Consider the following 27,849-nt stretch of genomic DNA (forward strand, 5'->3'; position numbering starts at 1 on the left):
ATTATATCTACTACTGTGGGCAAGAAACCGTTAGAAGAAATGGAGTTGCACTCATAGTCAATAAGAGTGGGAAAGGCAGTAATGGGTTACAACCTCAAAAACGACAGAATGATCTCAGTGCATATCCAAGGCAAACCATTCAATATCACAGTCATCCAAGTCTATCCCCCAACCACTGATGCTGAAGAAGCTGAAGTTGACCGCTTCTATGAAGACCTACAACACCTTCTAGAACTGGCACCAAAAAAAGATGTCCTTTTCATCATAGGGGATTGGAATGCTAAAGTAGGAAGTCAAGGAGTAATCGGAATAACAGGCAAGTTTGGCCTTGGAGTACAAAATGAAGCAGGGCAAAGGCTAATAGAGTTCTGTCAAGAGAACAAGCTAGTCATAGCAAACACTCTTTTCCAACAACACAAGAGACGACTTTACACATGGACATCACCAGATGGTCAATACCGAAACCAGATTGATTATATACTTTGCAGCCAAAGATGGAGAAGCTCTATACAGACAGCAAAAACAAGACCAGGAGCTGACTGTGGCTCAAATCATGAGCTTCTTACTGCAAAATTTAGGCTTAAATGGAAGAATGTAGAGAAAACCACTAGACCACTCAGGTATGACTTAGATCATATTCCTTGTGAGTACACAGTGAAGGTGATGAATAGATTTAGAGGATTAGATTTGGTAGACAGAGTGCCTGAAGAACTATGGACGGAGGTCCGTAACATTATACAGGAGGCAGCAACTAAAACCATCCCAAAGAAAAAGAAATGCAAGAAAGCAAAATGGCTGTCTGATGAGGCTTTACAAATAGCTGTGGAAAGAAGGAATGCGAAAAGCAAGGGTGAAAGGGAAAGATATAACCAACTGAATGCAGATTTCCAGAGAATAGCAAGGAGAGATAAGAAGGCCTTCTTAAATGAACAATGCAAAGAAATCGAGGAAAACAATAGAATGGGGAAGACTAGAGATCTCTACAAGAAAGAGATATGAAAGGAATATTTAGTACTCAACATTTAGTACTCAAAGAAACTCAACATTAAAAAAACTAAGAACATGGCATCTGGCCCCATCAATTCCTGGCAAATAGAAGGGGTAGAAATGGAAGCAGTAACAGACTTCATTTATTTGGGCTCCAAGAACACCACAGATGGAGACTGCAGCCATGAAATTAAAAGACGCTTGCTCCTTGGGAGGAAAGCTATGGCAAGCCTAGATAGCATATTAAAAAGCAGAGATGTCACCTTGCCGACAAAGATCCGCATAGTCAAAGCTATGGTTTTTCCGGTAGTAATGTATGGCTGTGAGAGCTGTACCATAAAGAAGGCTGAGCGCCGAAGAATTGATGCCTTTGAACTGTGGTGCTGGAGAAGACTCTTGAGAGTCCCCTGGACTGCTAGGAGGTCAAACCAGTCAATCTTAAAGGAAATCAACCCTGATTGCCCATTGGAAGGATCAATAATGAAGCTCAAGCTCAGATACTTTGGTCCCCTAATGCGAAGAGAGATCTCTTTGGAGAAGACCCCGATGCTGGGAAAGATTGAAGGCAAAAGAAGAAGAGGACAGCAGAGGATGAGATGGTTAGATAGCATCACTGAAGCAATGAGCATGAAACTGAGCAAACTCAGGGAGGCAGTGAAGGACAGGAAGGCCTGGCGCAATATGGTTCATGGGGTCACGAAGAGTCAGACACGACTTAATGACTGAACAACAACAACAATATGCATATATTTATGTATTTGTGTGTGTGTGCATGGGTGTATATATGTGTGGGTGTACACACACACACACACACATCAGCTCCAAATGATTCTTATTATAGTTATTTCCTAAAATTTGAGGGAAAAAAACTTCAGTCTTTCTATAAGTCACCTTATGAAGAATAACTCTAATATTGCCATTTAATAATTTTTGGAGCTTTACTTACCTATATAGCTATAAACTAGTAGTGAGGACCACTTACTGCTATTTAGAACAATTTCAATGCAACATGCAACGAGCACCATATAATTCATAAAATATATTTGTTGCTTTCTGTTTTGCTTGATCAATAATTTAACTGATATTCAAATATATCAATTAAGATTTATTTTCTTTTTTTAAAACTCCCATGCATAGGAGAATTTGGAAATGGGGAGAGAGTGCAACTTTTCCCATCTGTCTATAGTTGTACCAACTCCACTCAATTCCTTTATTGGTAAAAAGAGGGAGGCGAGTACATGTTATGTAATTTGTTAAATAGTAACATCTTGATCCTTCTGCTGGATTTTGATCCAACTCTTGAATTACAATTGTCCAGAAAACACTATGTTGGCCTAATTCTATTATCTTTTGTTGACAGAACTATATTTGCTTATGATACAATTAAATATGATTTATATTTGCACAACTCTTCTATTGACATGATTAAATTTTCTAATACACTTATGGAGAAGGGTAAGAAGTTATACATAAAACGCTATTGTGTTAAAGAGAATGTTGAGTCCTTACATAGCTGAAATTCACTGTAGGAATATATGTGAAACTGCATATAAACAGTTCTAATTATATATCCAATATCAATTCTATCAGCCATTAGCATACCAGAGAAGGAACAAGGGCAATAACAGACTTAAATCAGCAGAAATGGCTCTTCACTTCATATATTAATGTTTAAATGGTTTATTTCATTACCCATGAATTTAATATGACAATATAACTGCTCAAGGTGCTTCTACATGGCTTTTTACACTGTCCTTAATATATGAATACTTCATTCACATTGGACAATCCTATGTCTCTAATCTAAATAATTCTGGTTTGGACCTTCAAGTTTATTGCAATAAATCCTATACTGTACTCTCCATCATTTTCAATAAAAAGGTACAAATACAAGGTACAATTTTTAAAAAGAGGATTGGATTTAGGCTGTGTGTGAATTCTGAAGATGTGTCTGGGATATCCCTTCATCCAGGAAGCAGATTCAATAAACTTTCAGGAAAAGGCAAGTTGAAGTCATATCTCTAGTATGAAGCCCCTTCCCCAAACCCCGATTATGTGTGAGCATATCTGGGTATTTAGCAGTTTTATTTATGTGGGGATGGAATGATAGGGCTTAAGGGAAATGGAATTTTCATTATAAATAGTGGTTAGTCTCTTTGGAACACATTGTGTTTATTTATTCATTTTCCACAAATTGCAGATAATGCTTAAATGGCACAAGATTTATTTGCCTCAATTCAGTCAGCCACTTATGGAACTAAAATAGCTGGATCTGGATCAGGTAAACATTTGTACAATGTTTAAAGCCTATTTGTTTTGGAAATGCATACGTCAGGATTGCCCAATGAATAGCAATGTTTACTCTTCTCATGTTCTAAGGCAAATACATTTTATTGTGAATACTCAGAGCATGTGTATGCAGAGCAAGGGAGCATCCCTTTGTTTGTGGGCTACAAGCCAAACATCTGCTCTTCAAGAAGCATACAAATTAGGATGCATATGAGAGGCCTGGTTCTGAGTCGGCCAAGCTTCTGCTAAAAGGAACAGTCTGCCCTGTGAGCTTTCTTGATTTCTCTCTCGTGCAGAGAAGTGTTTTTCAGTTAATTTCTCCAGAGATGGTGGTATTGTTTTCTTTCATTCAACATTGTTTTCTGTTTAAAATGCAACTTTTTCTCCATTTCTAGCCTACATTTAAATTTTGAGTCAACAATTTTCATTTAGGACTAACTTTCGGCTCAACCCTGTTGCATCTAGATTTCTATAAATGGTTTTAGAGGAACTTTTTCAAGTATGATATAATGAGGTTTCATATCAAGCATCAGTCCCCAAACTGCTCCTAGTCATACCAAGCAAATTTTATTAGCCAGAGAGCAAAAATGCTGGACAATGCATAACACAGAAGCAAAATGTCTGCATCCTCTGATCTCTTCCCCCAAAATTGTGGAATATGTGAACTTCACAGAACTGACCAGGGAGAAAAAATAATTCTGCAGTATTTAAAGGCTCTGTCACTCATTTTTCTTCAGACATTTTAGGAGTGACATATGAAGAATTAGCCACAGATGCTAGAGCTCAGACTGCATGTCTTTCTAAATCAGAAAGAAGCAAAGAATCAGCGTTCAGCTTCATCCTTCTTTCAAAGAAGATCTCTGCCTCCTGTGGGATTCTTTAAAAAAATAACAGTTGAGTAAGGCTTCAGCCCATTGCTTTGTTTGGAAATGTGCCCACCTGCCTTGGAAAAGAGACAAAGAGAAGCTGAGAAATGGACAACATCTTGGGGGATTACAGGATATAGCTGTGAACAACCTTATTGGTATGTCTTCTTGGTAAATGGCTGTTTTGTGATCAGTCATCCCACAATGGCAGCCATTTTGTGAGAGCATTATTAACATATTAAAATTCCAGATATGTTCAAAAAGTTGCCTTCTCCTATTTTAATAGAAGCTCTTCAGTGTTTCCCATTACCTAATACTTGATCATTTTAAATAGAGGGATTGATGAATTGAACTGAATTTGAACTGAAATCGAATCTGGGACTTTTTGCACGTAAAACACACACTGAACATCTCAGTTATGATTCCTTCTGAAATAAATAAAAACTAATACTGAGTGTTACTTTTCACTCCAGAGAACTTCCAAGGAGTTAAGTTCCTTACCAGTAAAATGAGAGGTAAAACAAAAGACGTCATATCTGCTTTGTTCTTTATTTGAGAAGCCATAATTCCGGACTCCAGGCACTGTGTTCTTCCCACCACAAGGCTCCCTGGGATTTCTAATTGGATATTGTACTGACCCATCACTGAGCCAGCCCGCGTTGCACCAGTCCAGTCCCGACCTCCATGCTTCATATAACTGGTCAAATGAAGCTATAACTGCATCTTGGTCGAGGCAGGCTTGCTGAGCCTCATAGAAATTTAAATTATAACGACCCATTCGTGGGAAGTAAGGGAATACAATGCCTAAAAGAGAGAACAAGAGGAAAAGATGACTGACTATATAAATCAAGGAAGGGCAACCCAGAGCTGGCAGGATGCCTGAGCCTTTAAGCCTTCATTTTGCACTATGTTCAGATGGTGCCACCTAAATTCAGCAGCAAACTTGCTTATTTTCAGTGGCACATTTTTTCTACTCTTTTGTCTGAAAACAAAATTAGTGCAAAAATGTTGGTCTGCCCCTACTTATATCACAGCACTGCTGAAAATGAGGAAGCTCATTTACAGATGGAAGCTGAAAAAAATAAGTGGTGCTCCCCCAATCTGAAAGGCATTCCAAAAATGATTCTTTATTTACATGTATATAGTTAGAATAGATGGAAGAGTGAGTGGAGAGGTTATTTGTACATATCACCAAAACAGCAATCTGTTAAATTTTTATTTGGGAATGCTGCCTGACAACAAGTGAACTGTTTAGTCTAAGAGTTTTGTCTGACTGTCTCTTTAGACCACAAATCAAAGTTCACTCTTTCCTGCTGGAATGCCACCAGTTCTTCATCCAATATCAAATGTGGGCTTTCACCTATCAGACAACATTATTTTGGCTTCACTGCCTCATTACTAGCACACCTGTTCAAAAGAGCAAGCAGGAAAATGGATTGTTTGATGTTGGCACATGAACCTTATGGTCAGCCAGAAAATTTGTCATTTGATGTAGATTGAAATGAGAAGCTATCAAATAAGGCATAACTTAAATTTGGTTTTATCTTTAATGCTATAGCCACAAGAGAAAATACAACAGTAGCTATTGGCTCTACCTGAAATTTAATTCTTTCCCATATTTTGTAAGTGAGAAGGCCCTATGAATACAGTAACACTGGAAACTCTACCAGATCAAATCAAACAGTGGAGATTGTTGACACTGGCCCGGTATGTGTGTAAAGCTTCCATTCCCTTCTTAAAATTGATTTTTTTTCCTCTGAAATAAGATGTTTAATTTAAGAAACAGAATGGAGGAAAAGCAGGATATAAATGCTGAAAAGAAATCAGTACTCAGTACATTCTCCAGCCAACAAATTTCCCCTTCCCATTCAAACTCAGGCTGTTCCATCAGGTCCATCCAGTATAAAAAAGCCATAAGTCAGAACAACCAAAAGATTTAAAGATGTATACATTTCTTCTGACTTAAGCCTAAATCACCTTTTCTGATATAACATCATGGAAGATATTTCATTTTTGTTTAAATCAGAAAAAAACAGTAAGTAACGGAAAGTAGGCTTTCTATAATCCATGAGTCGTTTCCCACCAAACTCTAGATGTCCCATGATTTCCAATAAGAAACATTGTGAGAACTCTATCATTTACTGACAGAATTATGTCTCATTTCCAAGTAAACAGAACTCTGATAAGGCTCTCCTTTGTTGCAAATGATTCATTTGCTGAATAGTTTTTTGTTTTTGTTTTAATTTGGTTTGACTTGGACAAACAGTCCAGTTAATTTGTAAGAGGGGCAAAATGAAAAAAAGAAATGGGAGAAGTAGGAAGATTGATCCTCCTGTTTTTACAAACACTATAGTTCCATCCCCACTGTGCACACACACACACACACATACAATTCCATAGTAGAGCTGCTTTTTTACCATAATGTAAAATCATGTAAATTTGATCATATAGTTTGCATCTGATCTTAGTGCTTTGAAACAAATAAGCATAGGCTGAAGCCCAATTATATTTACATAGGTCACTTCCAGAACAACTAAATTTAAATAACACTTAATTTCAATTAGAGCTAGCTAATATAAATATATATATAATTATAATTAGAAATTATAAATATAATTTCTCATTTTTGCCATGCCTTTCAGAAATACATACTACCAATCAGTGCCAGGACATAAATGGTGATTATGCTAACAAAAACCTGAGAATGTACTTTAAAAAAAAAAAAAAGTTCAAGTTTTTATTTACAACCTGTCAATAAAAAACTATCAAGTTCTTACTTGATGGTTAAACTGTAATACTTCCCTTATTAAGATGTTATTACCATCATTGGAAATATTAAATATTATGATAAATGTACCAGTAATAAAATAAATCTTGCACTCAAATAGTTTTGTTCAATATCAGGTGAGTATATAGTATGATAACTCAAAGGGAAGAAATTGGCAAATTAAATAATATATGCATTTTGTAGCATTTTGTAGTTTTAATAGGAAAATGTTTTCTGTATTACAATAAATAATCTGACATATAGGATCACCCAGTATATTGTTTAAGAGGATGGCTAATTGCAGTTGTCCACCGCATAGCAATGACGGTAACAATCAGTTGTTTTGAATAGTTTTTATAAGCTGAGGCCCTCTGACACTGAAAGACTGTCTTAAGTTAACTAGAGCACAGTCCCAAACATCTGCTTTTCACTACAGAATGAATATTAGTTTATTTAGCCAAGGAGTTGGCTTATATATATTCTTGCCCTATCTAAAGCCATCCTGCCAAGATATGATTGCTGAGGAACATTGGCTATTAGCTTCGAAGATCCACCCAACAGAAAAGGTTATTTTCCCAGGATCATGTCATTCCCTTTTTGTTCCATTTGAAAACTCAAGTTACCAGCTTTACATACTGACATTTCCCTAAATCTTTACAGATTGACAATTTTTGATACATCCGTTTCCTAACACCTTCTGTATATAGTTTTTTTTCCTGGTATTAATTCCTGCTTTCTATGATTTTTAGGAGCAGGGGATGAACATATTTTCATCAGTGCAATTTTTCAGTGATTATTTTTTGTCTTCTATCATAACCAAGTTTAGGATGTTAACTGTTACACTGTAGTTTCTTACTGAACACTATAGTCAGTTATTCATTTTAAGGTGAATTACTCAGCATTTACATATAGACTTAAATTTCCTGTACCATAAGTCCATGTGCAACAGGAAAAGGCTAGCCTTCAGAATAGAGAAATTGTATTTGTCTAAACAAGGAAGTCAGACTTCTTATACAGTCAACATGAAATACAGTAAAATTTGCTGTATTCTCCACTATAATGTAATTAAGCGAGCATTTTTCCAACTAGTAATACTGTAATATTGGAAAGAAAATTTGCTTATTCTTTCAAAATATATCACTCTCACTTATTACAGATTATGCTTAAGCTATATTAAGCAATTAAGGTTTGGACTACCTGAGATTCCAGAAACTGGGATCTTCTGAATTCAAAGTATATAAATCTACACCATTTCCAAAGTCTGATCTTATACAGTATGAGAACAATTTTTCTATTAAAACCATTAAAGTCTATTCTAGTATTTAGTCTATCAGTAAACTATGATTCATTCTTCTGCCAATGTTCTGATAATATGAATACATATCCTCAGGGGGGTCACAAGTTTTGGTTATCAATTGCCAGAGTATTTTGCTATTGTTATGCTGTTTGAGGCTGACAGATTAGTGTGTGGTAAATTTAAAAAAATATTTGATCACTTCTGTAGACTCTCAGCTTTATACAAACTAAATCTAGTATAGCAAGTCCTAGATCTTATATATCTTCTGATCTTGTTTATGGACTTAGGGCATATAGTGAATTTATAAATAGCAAACAGAATTATTTTATTTCTTTATTTCTTTATTATATTTATATAGCCGCCCATTTCACATAAAGTGATCAATGATCAAGAGCAAATGGTTGAAACGTATATTTTTGTCCCTTAAGACCAATCTTGAGGGACACCTAGCCTTATTACTGGTCATCCACTTCAAGTAACAATTGTTTTGCTTATGTAAGAAAATACTGATAAGCTCAACTCAAGAATCTGTATGTTCAGAGTGGGCAGGCTTCAGGTCCCATCAATTAAAGAGTATTACCTTGCAGGACCCAGAAAATATGCCTTCTCGGTCGCAGCACCTGCCCTCTGGAATGGCATTCTCCAGAGATTCATATAGCTCTCACCATAATGACATTCAGAATTTTTTTAAAAAGCTTCATTGTTCTCTTAGGCTTTGCAGAGTCCCCATAGTTTTGTTTTTTTAGTGGTAGTTTTTCTTATCAGTTATGATTGCTTCTATATATGCTGTTTTTCTCTTTAACTGTATGCTGCCCAGACTTGTTAAGGAGTCAGGTGAATTTGAAATAGAATTAAACAAACAAACAAACAAAACCTGAAGGAAAGACACCTTGGATTTAGTAACACGGGCATCCACACCATCCAGATCACGATTCCATGAAGACTTTCACATATAAGTAAGGCCTTCTGTCTTCATGAGGTTTGTCCTGATATTATGGACACATCCCTGTAGCATCTGCATGATGTCAGGGGTAGAGCTAGTTATCCTAAACTCTTATGTTGAATTAACTTATTTTATAATGTTTGAACATGACAATAAATAAAGCTCCCTCAAAAAATTCTGTAGAAATAAAATTTAGGTTAACAAACCTAACTCATCCATTAAATTGATATAATATTTCTTATTAATTCAAGAAAAATGTCTAATCTGGCTGGATTCTAACAGAGTAGATTGTTATATTAAGATATGAAAGCAATATTATATGAACAATAGTAGTAGCAATAATTCTTATTAAACAATTTCTGTTTTGCTAGGATGCTTACCGTCTAAGTCTAGAGCTACAACAGCTGTGTCATCTTCTAAACCTTCAATGACTTCACATTTGTATTTCCCATAATCCTCCAGCATTAAATTTGAGATTACAAGAGAGGCATCATTTTCAGTGCTTTTCTTCAAGAATACCCTTCCTTGGTAATTTCCATAACTTTTTTTGTGGTAGCCCATTTCAACATAGACATCCACTTCTTTGAGGTAATCTGAGGTGAGTTTGGTCCACTTGACACGAACTCTGTGGAATCCTGAGTCAGGTAATGTACTGTCACGGTAAAATTTACATGGCAGTGTAACACTGGCACCACGATTTGAGAAGACTTTAGCTTGCTCTGCTTTCACAAGAAGCTGAGGTCTATTTTCTGATCACATGTTGGAGAGAAAATAAACATTGATTAGAATGACTGAAGTACACTAAACTGTTTCAAAGATGAAAATAGGCACATTCCTACACATGTAAAATTCTGTGGATATGTTCAATATGACTCACACTCTTCTATCTATTCTCTCTCTCTCTCTCTCTCTCTCTCAATTATGCTTCTCATTCATGAAGAATCTAGGTGGCTAACAATGTCAACATATATGAAATAACTTTCCCAAACCTCAAATGCATATTTATTTATTTATTTATTTATTTATTTATTTATTTATTTATTTATTTATTTATTTGATAGACTTGTCCCCGCCCATCTCCCCACAATGGGGGACTCTGGGTGGCTTACAACAAACTAAAATCAGAAATACATAATTAAAAGTTATAATATTATATATATATATATATATATATATATATATATAAACAAAACAAAACAAAACAAAACAAAACAAAACAAGAAAAATAAGGACCAACAGATAAAAATACCACACACTCACAAACCATCTTCAGATTACAGGATACCATCCTCCTGTGCAAGACAGAACATATAGGTCTTCAACATTTCCTGAAGCCTAAGGCAGATGAGGCTGACTGAATCACTACAAGGAAGGAGCCCCGAAGTGTACGACTAGCTACTAAGGGTGCCTGCTTCCAAGGCTCCATCAGTGACAATTGCATAGGGACAGGACCTGGAAAAAGCTGAGTCAATTTGATGTGGTTGGATGGTCAATAAATACAGGCAAAGGTAGCCCGTCAGATAATCAGGTCTGGAGCCATATAGGTTACCAAATAATTTATGGGTGTAATTTAAGGTGACAACCAGCACCTTGAATTATACCCCAAAATCTGTGGTAACCAATGCTGTTCCTAAATCAGCAAGGTTGCCTGAATATATCGAGATACATTCATCATTGCCTGGGCTGCTACATTTTCCACCAACTGTAGCTTCTGAATGTTCTTCAAGGCTAGCCCCATTTAGTGCATATTATAGTAGCCCAACTGGTGGTGACTAGGGCATGAGTGTCTGTGAGCAGGACTTCCTGGTCAGGGAAAAATCATAATTGGCATTCAAGGTGTAACTCTGCGAAAACCCTCTTAGCCACAACTGCCACCTGTTTTTCAAAGCAGGACTTTTGAGTCTAGGAGAACTCTGAAATTGCAGACTACCTCTGAACACAGGAATATAACCCTATTCAGAGTCAGAGACAGAATTTCCCAGGAATCCCACAAATAGAAAGCTACTCCATCTTGAAAGGATTGGATCAATTGGATTTTATTCCCCTAATTTGAGTTGTTGCCGCCATCTTTTATTATTTTCTATTTTTATGGTGTTGTAATTTTAATTTTATATGAGATTTGTTTTGTATTGAATGTTATGTGAGCTGCTCAAAGTCATTTTTGATTATGGCAGCATACAAATATGATAAATAAATAAATATTCTTTCCTAACCAGATTCTGATAGCCTCCAGACACTGGTTTAGCATTACCATAGTGACAAGATACATAACTGGGCAATATCAGCATACTGGTGATATGAAATTCTGTACCAACAGATAACCTCCCCAGGTTCATGTAGGTGTCTAAAAGGAGTGGAGAGAGGATAGATCCCTGAGGGACTCCACCAAGTAGAGGTCTCTGAGCAGATCTCTCCCCTCCCATCACTACTGGCTGGAAGCAACCCTTCAGGAAGAAGGATAACCACTGTACAACAGTGCCCTCCTTGATTCCCTCAGAGACTGTCCAAAAGGATACCATGGTTGAGAGATCAAGGAGGACCAGAAGGTTTGCCTTCCCGTGATCTCACTCTCTCCATCCACAAGTGTGACCACTGTAGTTTCTGTGCTATATACCAGCCTCAACCCTGACTGGGCACAAATAATTTGTTTCCTTCAGGGCCCATTGCAGTTTCTCCACAACCTTCCAAGAAAAGGAAGGTTTTAGACCATTAAAATTGCTTGTTAAGAATTTGCTGCCCTTTCATGACACCTGAAATCAACTCTTGGAAGTGGAATCCCTTGTGTGTGTTTGTGTGTGTGGATGTGTGGGTGCCTTCAAGTCAGTTTTTTGACTCCTGGCAACTGCCTGGACTAGTCCCTGCAGTTTTCTTGGCAAGGTTTTTCAGAAGTGGCTTGCCATTGCCTACTTCCTAGGGCTGAGAGACAGTGACCTGCCCAAGGTCACCCAGCTGTCTTCATACCTAAGGTGGAATTAGAACTCATGGTCTCCTGGTTTCTAGTCTGATGCCTTAACTACTACACTAAATTGGCTTTCAATATGCTAGATGACAAGTTTTGATTTAATATTTATTTATTTATTTACTATGAACATATTTATTTTAGACTAAAGGTTGATAAACTTCTGGCATTTTATGTTTACATGTCAGAACCACAATGAAATTAGTGTAATGTACTACACTATATACATTACATGAGTGTAATACTTCATTGTTTAAATATATAGATGATAGCATCCATTGGTGCATCTGTGGCAATGTGTGTCAGGATAATGGTCATGAGTGAATGCTGCTTTTTTAAAAATGTGTATGTAATGTAAAAGGAGGTGAGACTTCAATTATATGGCCACAACAACCATCTTGACTTTTTTGACTGCCCTGCAGAAGCCCCTTACACCCCTGTTATTATAGTTATTATTTGCAAATTTATCCCTTATTTCCTTAGTTTGCAAACTGCAATGTACTGGGAAAATGGAGAAGAAAACTATTTTGTTAAATTAATATTCTGTAAAACGGATTCTTTCCTTCTCTTAAAGTTTCTATATATTTCTTTCACTTACCGGTATATGATTCAGTTGTGCCACTAATTATGTTTCAGTGATTCTCGGTCACCTCAACATGTGCTGAAGGTTTGCTTGCAAATTATTCTTTTAAAAAATCATGAAGACCAAAGAGCCTCACTGAGTCATAAATATTATATAATACATTTCTGCCTTGGGGAAAACTGGAATTCCCAGATTTGAGCATGCAATCAGCCACAGTGTCAGCATGATCCTATTTTCTGATCCTATTTTCTCACATATTTTGCAAGAACTCTGAACTGGGATGGAAATACAACTGTCTTTTATCATTAGCAATGTTGAAGACTAAATGCATGAAAAACAATGACTTTAGTAGATCCTGAAATTATCAAACAAAGGCATTTATTATTCTTTCTATCTTCACTATATGAGTGAAGATAGATAACAATAGTAATAATAGTGATTCATTTCAATTATCATTATTAACCCCACCTCCCAGTTTATGAATGAGTTCCGTTCCCAAGGTCTGTCCTTCAGTCAAATTTGTATGCAAGCTGGAACAGTATTGTTGTATAACACTGTATAAGTAGTATTGTGTAATTAACTTGAACTATTGTGTATTGTGCATGTAGAAAGTTTTATCTGGAAATGGATTCCAACCGATACTGGTGGAAAGGTTTATTCATTTACAATGGGACAGTGGTAAGGAGGTGGAATCGACGTTAAGAAAAAAGGCTCTGTATTTAGTTAGACACAATGATTGGAGTTTTGCAACACCAAAGAAGCAATAAAACTTGTCCAGAAAAGGGCCTTGACAGAGAATAAGGGATGAAAGCATCCTGATGTGTATCTGTCAATTAAGTTATGAAAGTTTAGAATGGCTTCCTGCATTTGATAGTACCTTGCCCTTGATGACCTTTGTTTTGCAGTACAGTACAGTACAGTACAGTAATACAAATACTTTTCTGGAAATAATTCACCATATGGGACTTTAAGACTCTTTAAGGATGACCCTTTTATAGCTTGTATAGTACTTTATAAGAACGTTGACAAATTAAAGCCTTCAAGGATTGCTGCACTGCTTTAAAATCAAGTCACCAGATACTTATGTTACTATGCACACATAGAAGAGACAAACTGATATGAAAAATTTGTGATAATACAGGTAGTCCTTGTTTAGTGACTACCTTGTTTAGTAACCATTGGAAGTTACAATGGTGATGAAAAAGTAACTTTCAGACCAATCCTTGCATTTATGACTTTCGTAGATCTATAAAGCGAAGAAAAGCTGAAGTAAGATTGTAAGCACAGTTGCGGTTTCTCTTAGTCACTGTTTCACTGAATAACCGAGTTGCCGGTCCCAATTGTGGTTGCTAAACGAGGACTTTCTTTCTTTCTTTCTTTCTTTCTTTCTTTCTTTCTTTCTTTCTTTCTTTCTTTCTTTCTTTCTTTCTTTCTTTCTTTCCTTCCTTCCTTCCTTCCTTCCTTCCTTCCTTCCTTCCTTCCTTCCTTCCTTCCTTCCTTCCTTCCTTCCTTCCTTCCTTTTTTTTTCTCTTCACAAATATGTGTAAGGGCACACAGGAAGGGTGTGGTTACAGGAAGCAGAAAAACTGAGTGTTTCATCTCATTCCTGTTTCTCTAGCAGGAATGTGCAGCTATTTGGATCTGAAGTGGGAAAAGTACTTTGGCTCCAGCATCAGAATCTTGCTGTACCTGCCAGCAGTTCCTTAAAGGAGGCATACATTTTTCAGGGCTTGTACTCTTTCTCCTGGGACCACAAAGCTACCATGTGAGCCGAGAAAAGATGCAGCTGCTGACAGGAACAATGAGCATGCCCATGACTAGAAGCACCTTTCCTGTTCTGGATCCAGATAATGTCATATCCCTACTTTCTACATACTTTTCTAAAATAACAGTGCCACCTGGTGTTCTTACTAGCTCGTGGGGCACTTCACCATAACTGTTGCATATTCCAACAGTATGAATGAGTCTATGTGTACACACACACCACTTATTTGCAATTATTATGACTCATATTGCTTCTTGACAAATAGAATTCCCATATCCTAGCACTATTTAGGCCTGTTCCACATTGTAATAAATGCAGTTCTGCAAGGAAAGAAAAACAAGTGCCCTCTTGGGACACATCTGCATATTTTGTGCATAGTTCATAGAATCACAGAATGAAAGGTCTGAAAGGGAGCTTAAGAATCCTTTTGTCCAACCTTATGCCCTGTGCAGAAATTCTACTACAGCACTTTTGAAAAATGGCCACACAGTCTTTGTTTAAATACTACCAAGCTGTCATCTGAACAGCTCTTAGCAATTTTCCAACCAAAATCTACTCTGTTATTATTTTAACACATTTTTCTTGTCCTGTCTTCTGAAACAACTCTGATCAATTCTGCCCCATCTTCTGTGTGACAGCTCTCAGCTACTTGAAGTTAGCTATCATGTCTCCTAGCAATCTTCTCTTCTCCAGGCAAAATATATTTAACACTTTCAACCTCTTTAATTTTTCTTTCCATACTCCTTATGATCTAAGCTGCTGTTGTCTGGACACATTCATTGTTCATCAGTGTCCCTTCTAAAATGTGGAATATGTATTCCAGTTATGTTCTGACCAACACAGAATAGAAAAAAAATGATGATTTCTTTTGATTTTGATGCTGTATTTCTGTTGATGCAGCCTAGAATTGCATTTGCTTTTTTACAGCTGCATCACCCTGTTGGTCCATGTTTAGCTTGTGGCCTACTAAGACACAAGGAAATAAATCTCATAATATTCAATGGACCATAATTCCAAATACATATGTGTGGAGAAGACTGCAGTTAATTCCTTTTTCTAATGGATTCCTAGTATTTGACAAATTTGCTATTCCAAAGGGCTAAGAACTTCTCGTGGAAATTTTCAACGAACTGGAAGAAATCACTTTATCAAACACAACATACAAATTTATAGTGTTGATACATGTTTTCTCCTGATTGATGGACATATTTTTTAGTTAAAGATGAATCATTGGATTTCTGCTTATTTTGGCTTTTGCAAAATGGTGTCATCTTAAGTGATTTGTGCTCTAAAGTGAATAAAAAGTGCTGGTGTCTTTGCTCTGATTATAAGTGTTAAATTTTGTTTTGTAACTAAAAATCCTTTGGTATTAGCTACAGAACCAGTGAGTCATTTTATTCTGATTTGGCCCTTTCACTTGGGTTGTTCATTTCTGTCACAAGATGGAAAAAAATTGTGCCAAACTTTTATGCCTCCAACCTGCAACAAATTCCCCAAATAATGTTCATAGATTATTATTGTAAAGATTACTGCCATGTATGATCTCCTATAAATACCTTCTCATTATTTATTGATATAGAATTCAGATGAGCTTAGTTCAAATTAAATTAATGTTATCAGTAATTGCAACTAACAATAGAAGAGGGTAAAAAGAAATTCATTTCTTAATGCTCCAAAGGGGTGACAGCTACAAATAGTGATAAGTTTTAGTAGCCCCACATGTACCATGAGAGTTGAGTTCAATCCATCTGAGGTCGCCAAGTTGGAGAAAGTGCTGTAATAGTTATTCCAGGTGACAGTATATATGAATCTCTATTCAGTATATATGTTTTGAATATGAAAATATTTGAACTTCTTATCTTATGCCTGATTCTGGAGTGGATGAATGATCAGTTGTACCTGAAATGCATAAGCTTTTTAACGAGCATTAAAGTATTGGCTGGCATCTTGAAGATTATCTAATCTTTGTTCAATATGGGAAATCTAGACTGAAGCATCCACAAAAAATGGCTGTTGGTTTGAAAATGGAGAATGCTCCACAATAATTGAATCAATTGTTAAACTATTCTGGGAGGCATTTTGCCTTTAAAGACTACCCATCACCATCACCATCACCATCACCATCACCATCACCATCACCATCACCATCATCATTATGTACCTCCCTTCAAAACAGTTAATTCTAGCCATATCTTTTGAGCCATATTTTACTGATTCTATGTGAACTTTCTTAAGTATTTGAATAGCCACATTCTTAGTTTAGGGTAAATTCTTCACCATTTCTCATGAATTTTTTTTCTGTACCCTTACATTGTTGATACTCATTAACATGGCAAAATCCTTCTAAAATGCATATTCATAAGCAAACCTTAATCAAAGGTCCTCCAGAACATTAAATATTTTATTCCTACATTTTTTACAGTCAGAAACAACTCATACATTTTCAGAATGAAATTCCAAAAATGAGATATTTAAAAATGTTTTACACTCCTTGTAAAGTTGACAAGAAATGCTCACATTATGGTCCAAAAGAGTATTATCAGATTGGTAATAACTACAAAAACAGAAATAATATAATTCATTGAGACCCATTTTTAATCTACACCTTTCATTATTTTCCAATCTGTGTCATTTCTGTTTTGACCTGGAAAACTAGATCTAGTTCCGGGAGATTATTGGTCTCTTAGGATCCTCCCAAAGCTGTTCTGATAGTCAACAGTTCTTTCTAGATATCAGTGTGCAACACAGCAAATGGTTGTAATGCAGCCAGCATTTCCTAAGTTGCACTGAATCTCCAGATTTTACTCTGCATATCCATAGGCTGTATAATTTAAATGGCCAAAACATAAGATATACAAAGCAGAGAAGCCACATGACATTTATCCTGCCTGTCACTGTTGCATAAATAAATGTATTGGCTTGCTTCATACAGGATGATCCTCAATTGCTGAAGCAAGAACTGAAAAACAGCTGCATTCTGCTATAGCCTCAAAGCTTTCCACAGCCAATCATAAGCTTTAGGATTTGAATGGATGTGCATAATTATGTTAAGAAGTAGCATTTCATAGAAATCAAAGCAATGGGGAGACATTTATCCAGGGAGGTAAGCTACTTTTTATGTTGTCTAAGTTGTTGCTGATCTCTTTTTTTGCATCACTGTGTTTTAATAATCCATCATTACCATATTTCTGTGCCATGGAGGTCTATTGGTGAAGGGCTTTAGATCATATTTATTCCAATAGTAGGCAGATATCTATCGGATAGCCTAACCGCTTGCTTGCTGTGTTTAACATGCTTGCGATTTGATTTTAGTAACTATGTCTTCTTTCACAAAAATGACAGAAAGGTTGTATGCCGAACTGCAGGCTGCAGTTCTAATCTAAAAAGCACTGCACTATAAAAATGCAACCCTGCAGCAAAGTTAGCTAATCATTTTTGTAAATGTAGCAAATTTTAACCTTTTTAATCCAGTATCACAATTGTTCATTGAATTTCTTTTACTTACCGTGGATGTGAATTATTCTATCATGCTCCAGAGTGAAGTTAGCAGCATGATGCTCAGCCCAGCAAAAAGAAATCAGCACCAGAAAAAGTAGACTCTTCATCTTTTATAGTCAAGAATCTTCTTCACTGCAAAAGCATCACATTGCAAAGAAGCTGATGACATCTGGAAATCTTAAATAGTAATGCCTTATACAGTTTGTTAGAGTTCCATCTTTCTCTCATTGCTCATTGCTTTGTGCTTGTAAAATTACAGAGGCAATTAAAAAATCTTTAGGATTGTCCTCTTTGTCAGGAGGTTAGCTGTACAATTAACTGACTACCAGATGAAATATACTGTTGAGTAACTCTGTCCATTCAGAGAGTAGTTGTCATTTCCAAACCATAAAAATAAATAAAGGTTGTGGTTCTTAAAGGTTAAGTGGACTTTAGTTTAAGTATTCTGAACTATTCTGTTTGTATCCATTAAACCATAACAGACTGTATTTAGACACAGAACATAAATACCGTTTTACATCTTATGAGCATTTTTGCACCTTAGTTAACTTAGTATACAAATGCAAGGTCTTCAACTGATCTGAGATGCAGACTGCAGAGGCAGGCTTTCTTACAGGCATACTCACCATCTTATAGATTAGTCTACAGAGGAATGTTGAAAACCTGCATTAAGCAGGTTAGAGTTGCATGTTCCACTACTGCAGTTGCCCAGATGGATTTTTTATTCATTTCTATTTAGAATGCTGACGCATTAAATTGTTGTGTCAGTTAGGGTCCCTGCAGTCAGCAGAGCTGCTGAGAGCTGCAGGATAATACTCTGCAGCCTCAGAGGAATAATTAAGCAAATGAAGGCCTGGAATCCATAGGAAGGAATACAATTTAAGATTTCTTAGGCAGGAGATTCAATCTGGCATTTTCTTTAGCTGGGCTGTCTCTCTATTTTCCAAAATGTGTTTAGAAAGAATTCTAGATTTTATTTAGAAAAATATACTTAACTACTTTATGTGAGATGTGGGGTGGCATGGATCTACATTCTCTTTAAATTTGGAATGCAGAGGACTTTGTAATCAGAAGCATTTTCTGATTATGCAGACAACTGTGTTGTATAACTTACCCAGAGGTTTTTGGTTTTTTTTCAGCTGAAACCATGAGTTGGTTTTTGCATACAGTGTTGGCACAAAAATTGTTGCAAAAGGACACAATGACCTCTGGCACTGAGCTAATTCACTGAGCTAACATTGTGAGGAATATCACTGTTCTGACACTAAATTATTGCTCATCTCAGAATGAAATTATAGGTTAAGGTTAGGCTTTTTTTTCCCTGTGCTTTCAGGTCCAGCTGATTCCTGGCGACTGCCTGGACAAGTCCTGGCAGTTTTCATGGCAAGATTTTGGAAGTGGTTTCATTGCCTCCTTCCTAGGGCCAAGAGAGAGTGATTAGCTCAAGGTCACCCAGCCGGCTTTGTGCCTAAGGCAGGACTAGAACTCACAGTCTCCCGGTTTCTAGCCTGATGCCTTAACCACTATGATAAACTAGTTCTCAAGGTTAGAGTGAGGCAGTTCAAAATGCAATTCATCTAGTGTGGAACTAATTCAATAATTAGATGTCTGTTTACTAAATAGCTGGTACTATTTTTTAAAGAAAACTGCAGCAGAAAGATGGTGCAAGGCATGAACACATGCTCAACACTTAACTACAGTGCCTTGAGAGAAAGAGGAGATCAAATAGCTTATTCAATAAGCCATATTGTATGACTATTTATCCTGAGCAGAGCTATTTATACATTTATCAGCTAGGCATGGAATAAACTACATGTGTGAATCCTCATGCACGGAGGCTTGTACACAGAGAAGTTTGTAACCATATTCCCTATGTCAGCCTTCCTGAAACCAGGCACCCTCCAAATGGTTAAGGTACCAGGCTAGAAACTAGGAGACTGTGAGTTCTAGTCCTGCCTTAGGCATGAAAGCCAGCTGGGTGACTTTGGGCCAGTCATTCTCTCTCAGCCCAACTCACCTCACAGGGTTGTTTTTTGTGGGGAAGGGGGAAATAGGAGGAAGAAAGAGTATTTAAATATGTTCACCGCCTTGAGTTATTTATAACAAATAATAAAGGTGAAATTAAAAAAAATCTAATCTAATCTACATGTGTGCACCTCAACTCCCAGAATTTTCAGCAGTGGCCATGCTGGCTGAAGCATCCTGGAAGTTGAAGAACATGCTCACTTGGGAAAAGATGCTCCAGCACAACTGATCCTTTTGTAGCAATATTAACCTGATCCACACAGACTTGGTTTGCTTGTTTGTGGCTTAACATGTTGTGTAATTAGTAATCCATGCTTAATGACTTAGCATGTTTCATGAACCTAGCTGCTTCATGCAGCGTGATTAGCCATAAATGTGTGGTTTACTGAATAAACCATAGTTAAACTCTACACTCCCAATGCATTGTGATCTTTCATAAATATCTCCTCTCCTGATGTACAGAAGGTGAAACTATTTAATACATTCCCTAAAATTTGGAGACTCCTTGAGCCAGTGGAAGACACCGTTTACGGTCTCATTTGGTCTTTTTAAAATTAAAATTTCTCTGTTTTTATAATTTCAACAGTGCATAATTTCATCATTATTATTTTTTTACTCCCTCACCTTTAGCTCCCAAATAACTCAAATAACATATGGCTATTTGGGAGCTGTGGGTGATATCTTTCTGCATTAGGTGACTGACAAAAATATGATGAAACACTGCACTGATGGGAAAAGTAGGAAGCTTGGGGGAGGGGGGGGATAGTAACAATAATAACAACAAAAATTCTGCTGGATTTTGAACCAACAAGATTCTGTTTACAAGACAAGTATTATACACGTTGAGCTATTACAGCATTCATAGGAAAGATATTACAGAGCGTGGGAAACACTGATTCATTTGAAGGGGTGTTCCTGCCTCTGCATAGTAGCCATTGAAACTGTTCAGGTTAGACTGTAACAAACTAAAGCATTTTCTCCAAATGGCCAGGAAGGCTAGAGGCAACAAAAACATGGAAAAGTTATTTCAGAAGTGAAGCAGAAAAACATGTCCTGAATGGACTAAAAGAGGGCAATATTTTCCATTTCTGCCTTCCAAAACCTTCCAGGACAGGGAGGTCTGACAGTCTGGATAAGCCTTTAGGATCCAAGCCTTTGCTTCAACTCTTAAATGGAGCAACCTAATGTCTGCTTGCATTTGTCACTGCAGAAGACATTGTAAGCTTTATTTTGGTTTCACTCAGGGATCATAACATTTTTGTTATATAAATATCACATAACACATGGATACAACTTGCCTTAAGAAAAGAAATTTTTAAAGATGCAATTAATACTACTGTGGTTTGTTTTAGATAGTGCAGATCATATTTATTCCCCATTCTCAACTGATTGCTAGCCTGGGGAATTGAAACACAACGGGGAAAATTTGTGGTAGCACACTGCAAAGTATCCTTTGTTAGAAGAGAGTTCTGATTCACTATCCCCTTTAGGAGAAGCCTGTTTTTGAATTTGTACATTGGCTTATCCAGAAGTAATTGGTTTTACTTTGCCAACAGACACAATATTTGAAAGACTTCTCAGTTTCCATTACACTCACAGGTTTTTGTGCCAACAGCATACATGAGGTTCTGGAACATCATAAAAAATAAGTCTTGTGAGTCTAATAAGACATACTGAGTTGAATAAATTTCTGCTTGTTTACTAGAAATCTTCCTAACTGAACTGATTATGGGTAGGAAATGTAGAGATGTACAAAACCATTTATTCTGTGTATTTGCCATACCTTGCTTTCTAAAGTCTATGGCAAGTCTACAGAATGGTTCACAAAGCTTTCTCTTTCCAAATAAATTGCTACAGCTGAAGAGTTTCTTTTTCATCTGAAAAAAAGTTTCATAAGTAGATTTAATTGCCAGCTGGTGCTTTCCAGTGATCAGTTAACACGAACAAATGCAAGCATGATATTGCTGGTTGCAATACAATTTTATTTATTTAGAACATCTGTATAGCCACCCACCTTAAAACCAACTCTGGGCAGCTTACAAGCAATAAAACAATATAAAATCAGCAACAATAAACCAAAACAGAAAAACCTGGCGTCACAACTACATTTCCCTGATGCAACTCACATTCTCATCTCACCCTGACCTTGGCCTATCCCAACTCTTGGGGGAAAAGCCAGGCCTTGAGTGCTCTCCAGAAAGATAGAAGGGTAGGGGCCTGGCAAATCTCAGGGGTGATGGTGTTCCACAGGGCAGGGGTGCATAATTAACAAAGGGGAGACTATCAAATTTATGTTTTAAACCATTTACTCCATCTGTTCTGGTAGTTTTAAGCTAATATATTTTCTTTTTTTAAATTCAACATCAGACTTTGCCAGCCTAAGACAAGATTCAGCTCTTATAGGGTTTTTGCTAAAGATATGGCTGTACAGTTCACCAAAGTTAAGGGCAGATATTTGTTCTCTGATTACTAGCATCGATGGGTGGAGGTGTCAAAAAGGCAAGATTTAGTCATCACCCAGAGTGTCTCTTGAGTGAGATGGATGGTGACTAAATTTGAAATATAAATATAAATAAATAAATAAAAAGATGGTAGCTGTGACAGTGTGACTGAAGCCCAACCCCTTTGTACATGCACAAGACCTTGACATACAAAAAGGGTGGGGCTTTGATGTCATTGACTGCCATATTGACTTTTTTTACCCCATATTCCTATATGGAAGCTGATGCCTCCAATACATATTAAACTGTTCTCCTCCTATTCTCTAACTTTTGCATAACCAGATTTCTTTCCCACTGCTTCATGTACTGAAATATCATGGAACCATTCATAAGGAAGATTCAGTATAGCTACTCAGATAATAAACAATTTGTGTGACAAAAATAAAATGTTTCATGATTGCAAGAACGTTATAATTTTTTTTTTTAGATTTGTACTTTAGATATTTGCACCATATATAGCTCTCAGCAGGTGTCAACAACTGGCTACTCCTGTCTCAAATCAGAAGTGAAGCATGGTTAGACTTAGGGCTTAGCCACACTGCCCAGTTCCCCACTGCCATTTTTGGAAGGCAGGAACAGATGACTGTTGCTCTGTATTCCCTGCTTCCCATCACAAATACAACCTCCAAGTGAGTTTTCCTGTTGTGGATTTAAAGTATTCTTTCCCCTTAAGTTGACTTGAGCACTCCTATCTGTTTTGGATGGTGCATTTTACTTTGCTACAATTAACCCAACAATTTATACACTACTTTACAGAGGCAGAAATGCCACCTCAACTAAGTCAATAGCTTGACTTCTAGAGTTTAATTACTTTTCCATTCACTACCTACATTTCTCTGGGTGTTTCTTTATTAAGTGCAGTGAATTATTATTTAATCAGTTTTCCAGTCACTTGAAGTAGAAGGGTTTAATGTGAAATCCATCACCATTAAGTGACTCAAAAAATAATGAAACAGTATACTACTGGACTGACTAAAAAAAAAAAAAGCTCAGAGAAAAGTAGACAACTCAGGAAAAGAAAAAAAAGTAATAAAAACATTTCCAGCAACCTTCCATTTGTGAGACGAGTGTTATAATCAGTGCAATATTGTAGCATTACTCTGAAAAGTAGCTCCTGAAGACCTACAGGACAGTAAGAAAGGAATTTTTATTTTAAAGCTGGTTACTGTGCCTTCATGCATGTGCATTTTGATGCTTTAACTCTGCATATATAAAACAATTCAATTTAACTGTCTGTGTGTAATTGCGTGTGATGTGTATAAAGTCTATCTCTACACATAAAAATACATACAGTATATCCAGTAAGCCCTGCCAAGATGATGAAAAGTGATTGGCAATTGCTTTCCTAGAATAGAAAGGTAGTAAGGCTGAGCAACAGGACAGCATTCCAATGGAAAAACTGAATGTCTTGCAAGCTTTTGCTAAAGGGTTTCAGCCTGGACAGAATTATTTTATGATGATTTACAGGTCAAGCTGGCAGGAACACAGGGCAGGAGCAGTTTAAGACTTTTAGTAGCTGGATGGGAGACTACAAAGGAATACCAGGGTTCTTAGCTAGACAGGAATCTCCCCACAAATATTTCTGAAGAAGCCAATGGCAACCAAAATCCATACTGTTGGAAAGAAAACTATCTGTCCATGTCCATTAAGTCACTAGAACTCAAGCTTGACTTGAATAAGACTGACTTACTGCAACAATTTTAAAATTGGGAAATTTGGATATATAATGAGAGAGCAAGAATCCCTATTAAAAGTTATCATAATAACTTTCCCAATAAAAGGCATGTTAAATTTATTCTGAAATTAAAAAGTATGCTTTATGAATCATGATACCATTTCCACCCTTGGGCACTCTTCCCATATAATTTCACATGATGGGGAACACAGAGTACTCTTGACAATGAATTTGGTTCCCTGCTTATAACTGATTCACTGGCATTTTATTTATTTACTACAATTTATATACCTTTCCAATCCAAACAGGACTCTGAGAGTGTGATAAAACATTAAAATAAGGACAGTGACAACAACAGGAAACATCCGCGCTTTGTGCAATAAGTGAAAACCTATTGTTGCATATATTTATTAATCTATTTGTGATTGTTATTTTTCTAAAAAAAGAAAAATCTATCCTCTTAAATTTAAAAATAATTGCAAATAAATAGTAATGTATTGCCCAAGTCGACATTTATAGCCCATTGTTCTCATAGTGTTTCATTCTCTGCATGCGAGTAGGGAGGAAGGAGATAGTATTCCCTAACTAAACAGATAAAGAATACTTCGAAAAAGCATATTTTGCCAGATCTGCATTTTTAAAGATGTCCCTCTGGAACAGGGACAAAGCATTTTCCTCCCAGCTGCAGCACAAAAAAGATTGTGGTCAGAAAACATGGATTCTGTTAGACCTGCATTAAAACAACAACAACAGCAACAACAACAACAACACAATCTTATTTCATCTTTTTTTAGGGAATAGTTGAGCACTGAGTAAGGCAGGAATGGGCTTCAGATAAAGCAAATGGCTCTTTTCACCACTCCCTTTTCCCTTCATCAGTCAGCTACTCCCCGCAGATCCATTCTGCAGCTGCATTGGATACGATTGGATAAGGAACATTTATCCCTTCCCTTCCCCCACAGTCTTGCTGACATTCCTCTATTTAGGAAATTTTGGAAAACTTTTAATAGCAGCATTGGGAATGAGCTTCATCTGGAATTGCAAGGAGGGAAATAGAAGCATCATCTCATGATCCCAATTTCTTTGAGGGGACAGACAGCGTGCAAGTGTGAGCATAAGGTATCAAAAGGATATATGTGTGTGTAGGGGTGGAGTGGGACATTAAATTCCACTCATGTAGTACCCAACAAATTATGGAATTGAGAAGTCATCTGTTGGAAAATGGGACTTGAAAGAAATAGATTATATCTCTATCCCTATAAAAAACGTTCCATATGACATTGGTGGATTTGGAGAAAGTGGAAACAAAAGAAGGCAGGATCAAAAAGGAGCACACAAATAAAGAAAACAGACAAGTTTTCTTAGTAGCGTTCTGAAAATGGAAGATTATTATACAGCAAAATATATCAAGTATATTTTCAATTTATAGACTCATACTGTCTCGTTTCAGTGCTATAACAGTTCATTTGGAACTTTACCAGGCTGTGTTTTATCAAATAAAAGCTGCTGCTGGAACAAGACAGAGCAAGATTTATGTTACTCTGGGAAGTACTAGAAGTCAAAATGCATTAGTTATACTATTATATACTATAATAAGTTTGCAATTTTCCTAAGCACCAGTTTGGGGCCTTGCTTCTTTTTTTGATCTGACCTTGATCAAACTATCCATCATACCTATTTTTCATGTTTCTTGTCTTTGATAGAATGATAACATTCTCTTTTTCATGAAACTGCAGGCAACTAAGGACTATTGTTTTGGCCAGTGTGCACATATGTAATAGGTTTCATGGTTACTAGCTTTTAATTAAAAAGTGGAAGTTTTACATTGTATTATTCAAGAGATCACTAGAGAGTTGTATCCATTTTTCTTTTGCAACAGCAAGAGTGTATAAAGAAACTGCCTGCACATTCTCCATATGTGCAAATCAAATCTTGGGAGAAAGCCAAGATTTTCTCTGTGTGATGAAGATATAATTAATACTGGCAGATTTGGTTTCATTTGATAGCTCCATAATCTTATAAAGGAGCACTGAAGGTTTGTTCATTTAGTCATGGTGTGCAGCGCAACCCCATACTGCTGTTATATTTCATGGTAAGATTGAAGGTGTAGTCAATAGGAGTCCAGTATCTAAAAACATGTAATGGTGACATAGGTTTTATCTTACCAAAAAATTCTGCAATAGACAAAAACGTATGGAGTAATTCTCATAGCTGCACATATTTAAAAATATTTTGCACGAAACTAAGTAAAATAAAATAAAGAAAAATGTCTGACCTTCTGAAGGTCCCTCAAAACCTGGTTGTGCTATCAGGCCTGAGGACCCCAGGAGACTGGTGAATTATTGAGGTGGCTGCATTATTATTAACATCTCTTTGCCTAATATTTCTTCTCTTTTAGCTTGTTTTTTTTTTTACAATTTTACATATTTTAATAATAATAACAATAACAACAATAATAATAATTTGGTATTTATTAACTAATTGTTTGAGCCTTGTTATATCCACTGAGAGTCACTTGTTTGTGAGATGGGCAGCTATAAAAATTTGACAAATAAATAAATATATTAAAAAGTAAAATAATCTTATAAACTGTGAAATTAAATTCACAGATAGTTCTAGGTAATAGAATAATTCCACAGAAGAGTCATTTGTATGCAAAGTTTGCTGTATGATAGAAGTCTCTTTATGTAAATATTACGAAGCCCAAACTGACTCCTCCAGAAATATTTCATGAATGCAAAATTTTGTATTGAAATTTGGCTCTTTTCTTTTAACAGATGTTGGGAAGAAAAACAAGGTTCTCTTTTAATGTAAACAGTTGCATAGTAGATGTGGTCTGAAATATCAAGGAACTAATATTTTTGTTACCTTTAAAAACAATATTCCTACTTTATTTAGGACCTAAATGAAGTAAAAGTTAAAAAGGTAGTTTGAGTTTTTTTCAAACAGTGTTTCTTAAATAATGCAGCCTTTACCCAGATACAAAGCCCACAGCATTCAGTGGGACATGCAAATAAGTGTGCAGAAAAAAGGCTTGTTAAATGCTTAGTAGAATTTATAATGTTAATTTTGGAGTTTATAATTGGTGGTACTTTGTTCCTATTATTTAAACATTTTCTAACAAAGAATATAAAATCTTCTTAGAGATGTTTATTCTTTACAGTTCTTGCCATATAATGCATATAGTACCTCTTGATAGAAATGCCTATATAATGTCTATATAATGCATATAGTACCTCTTGATAGAAATGACATAGGGCTAGAAGACTTCAGTTGAGTTACCAGTTGCTATAACAGTTGTTTCATTGCTATATCATTTATCTACATTTGTATTCAGTGAGGTAGTCTGGCTACTGATAATATTTAAGATGATAGTTAGAAAGATCTTCCATTCTTTTCTTCCTATGATATCCCAGTTGGATAACATACAGCAATCTGTAAGAGAATTGTTTATAAACTGAATATTATCTAGTGCTAAATATTGATTTTATGGCCAGTGAGTTACATCAGAATTGGGCAGATGATCATTTGGAATTAACTAATAGAACTGTGCTTTTCAACTATCAGCAAGAATTCCTTGTTTCTGAAGATTAAACAACAAAATTACATCCTTCTCAAATTATGCTGACGTAATGAAGTAAAATAGAAATAAACAGAAGGGGATTGTGTTTTGTAGGTGCATATTAAGATGAAT

The 27,849-nt window shown here is 36.2% G+C and overlaps 1 protein-coding gene across 1 annotated transcript in view; it reads right to left on the minus strand.

The window, feature by feature from the left end:
- Positions 1–27,849, minus strand: part of HAPLN1 (hyaluronan and proteoglycan link protein 1) — a 73,658-nt gene that overhangs the window by 3,900 nt on the left and 41,909 nt on the right. The window contains exons 2-4 of the mRNA XM_088130074.1: positions 17,962–18,086; positions 9,530–9,898; positions 4,644–4,946 (exon numbers count right to left, since the gene is read on the minus strand). Coding sequence (XP_087986200.1) covers positions 4,644–4,946; positions 9,530–9,898; positions 17,962–18,061 — 772 coding nt within the window. The 5' untranslated portion in view covers positions 18,062–18,086. The remainder of the gene's footprint in view (positions 1–4,643; positions 4,947–9,529; positions 9,899–17,961; positions 18,087–27,849) is intronic.

The sequence above is a fragment of the Python bivittatus genome, unplaced genomic scaffold (assembly GCF_059951505.1).
Source record: "Python bivittatus isolate LINGU-HERP-01145 unplaced genomic scaffold, Pbiv_v1 ctg000850_np1212, whole genome shotgun sequence".
Lineage (NCBI taxonomy): Eukaryota > Metazoa > Chordata > Lepidosauria > Squamata > Pythonidae > Python > Python bivittatus.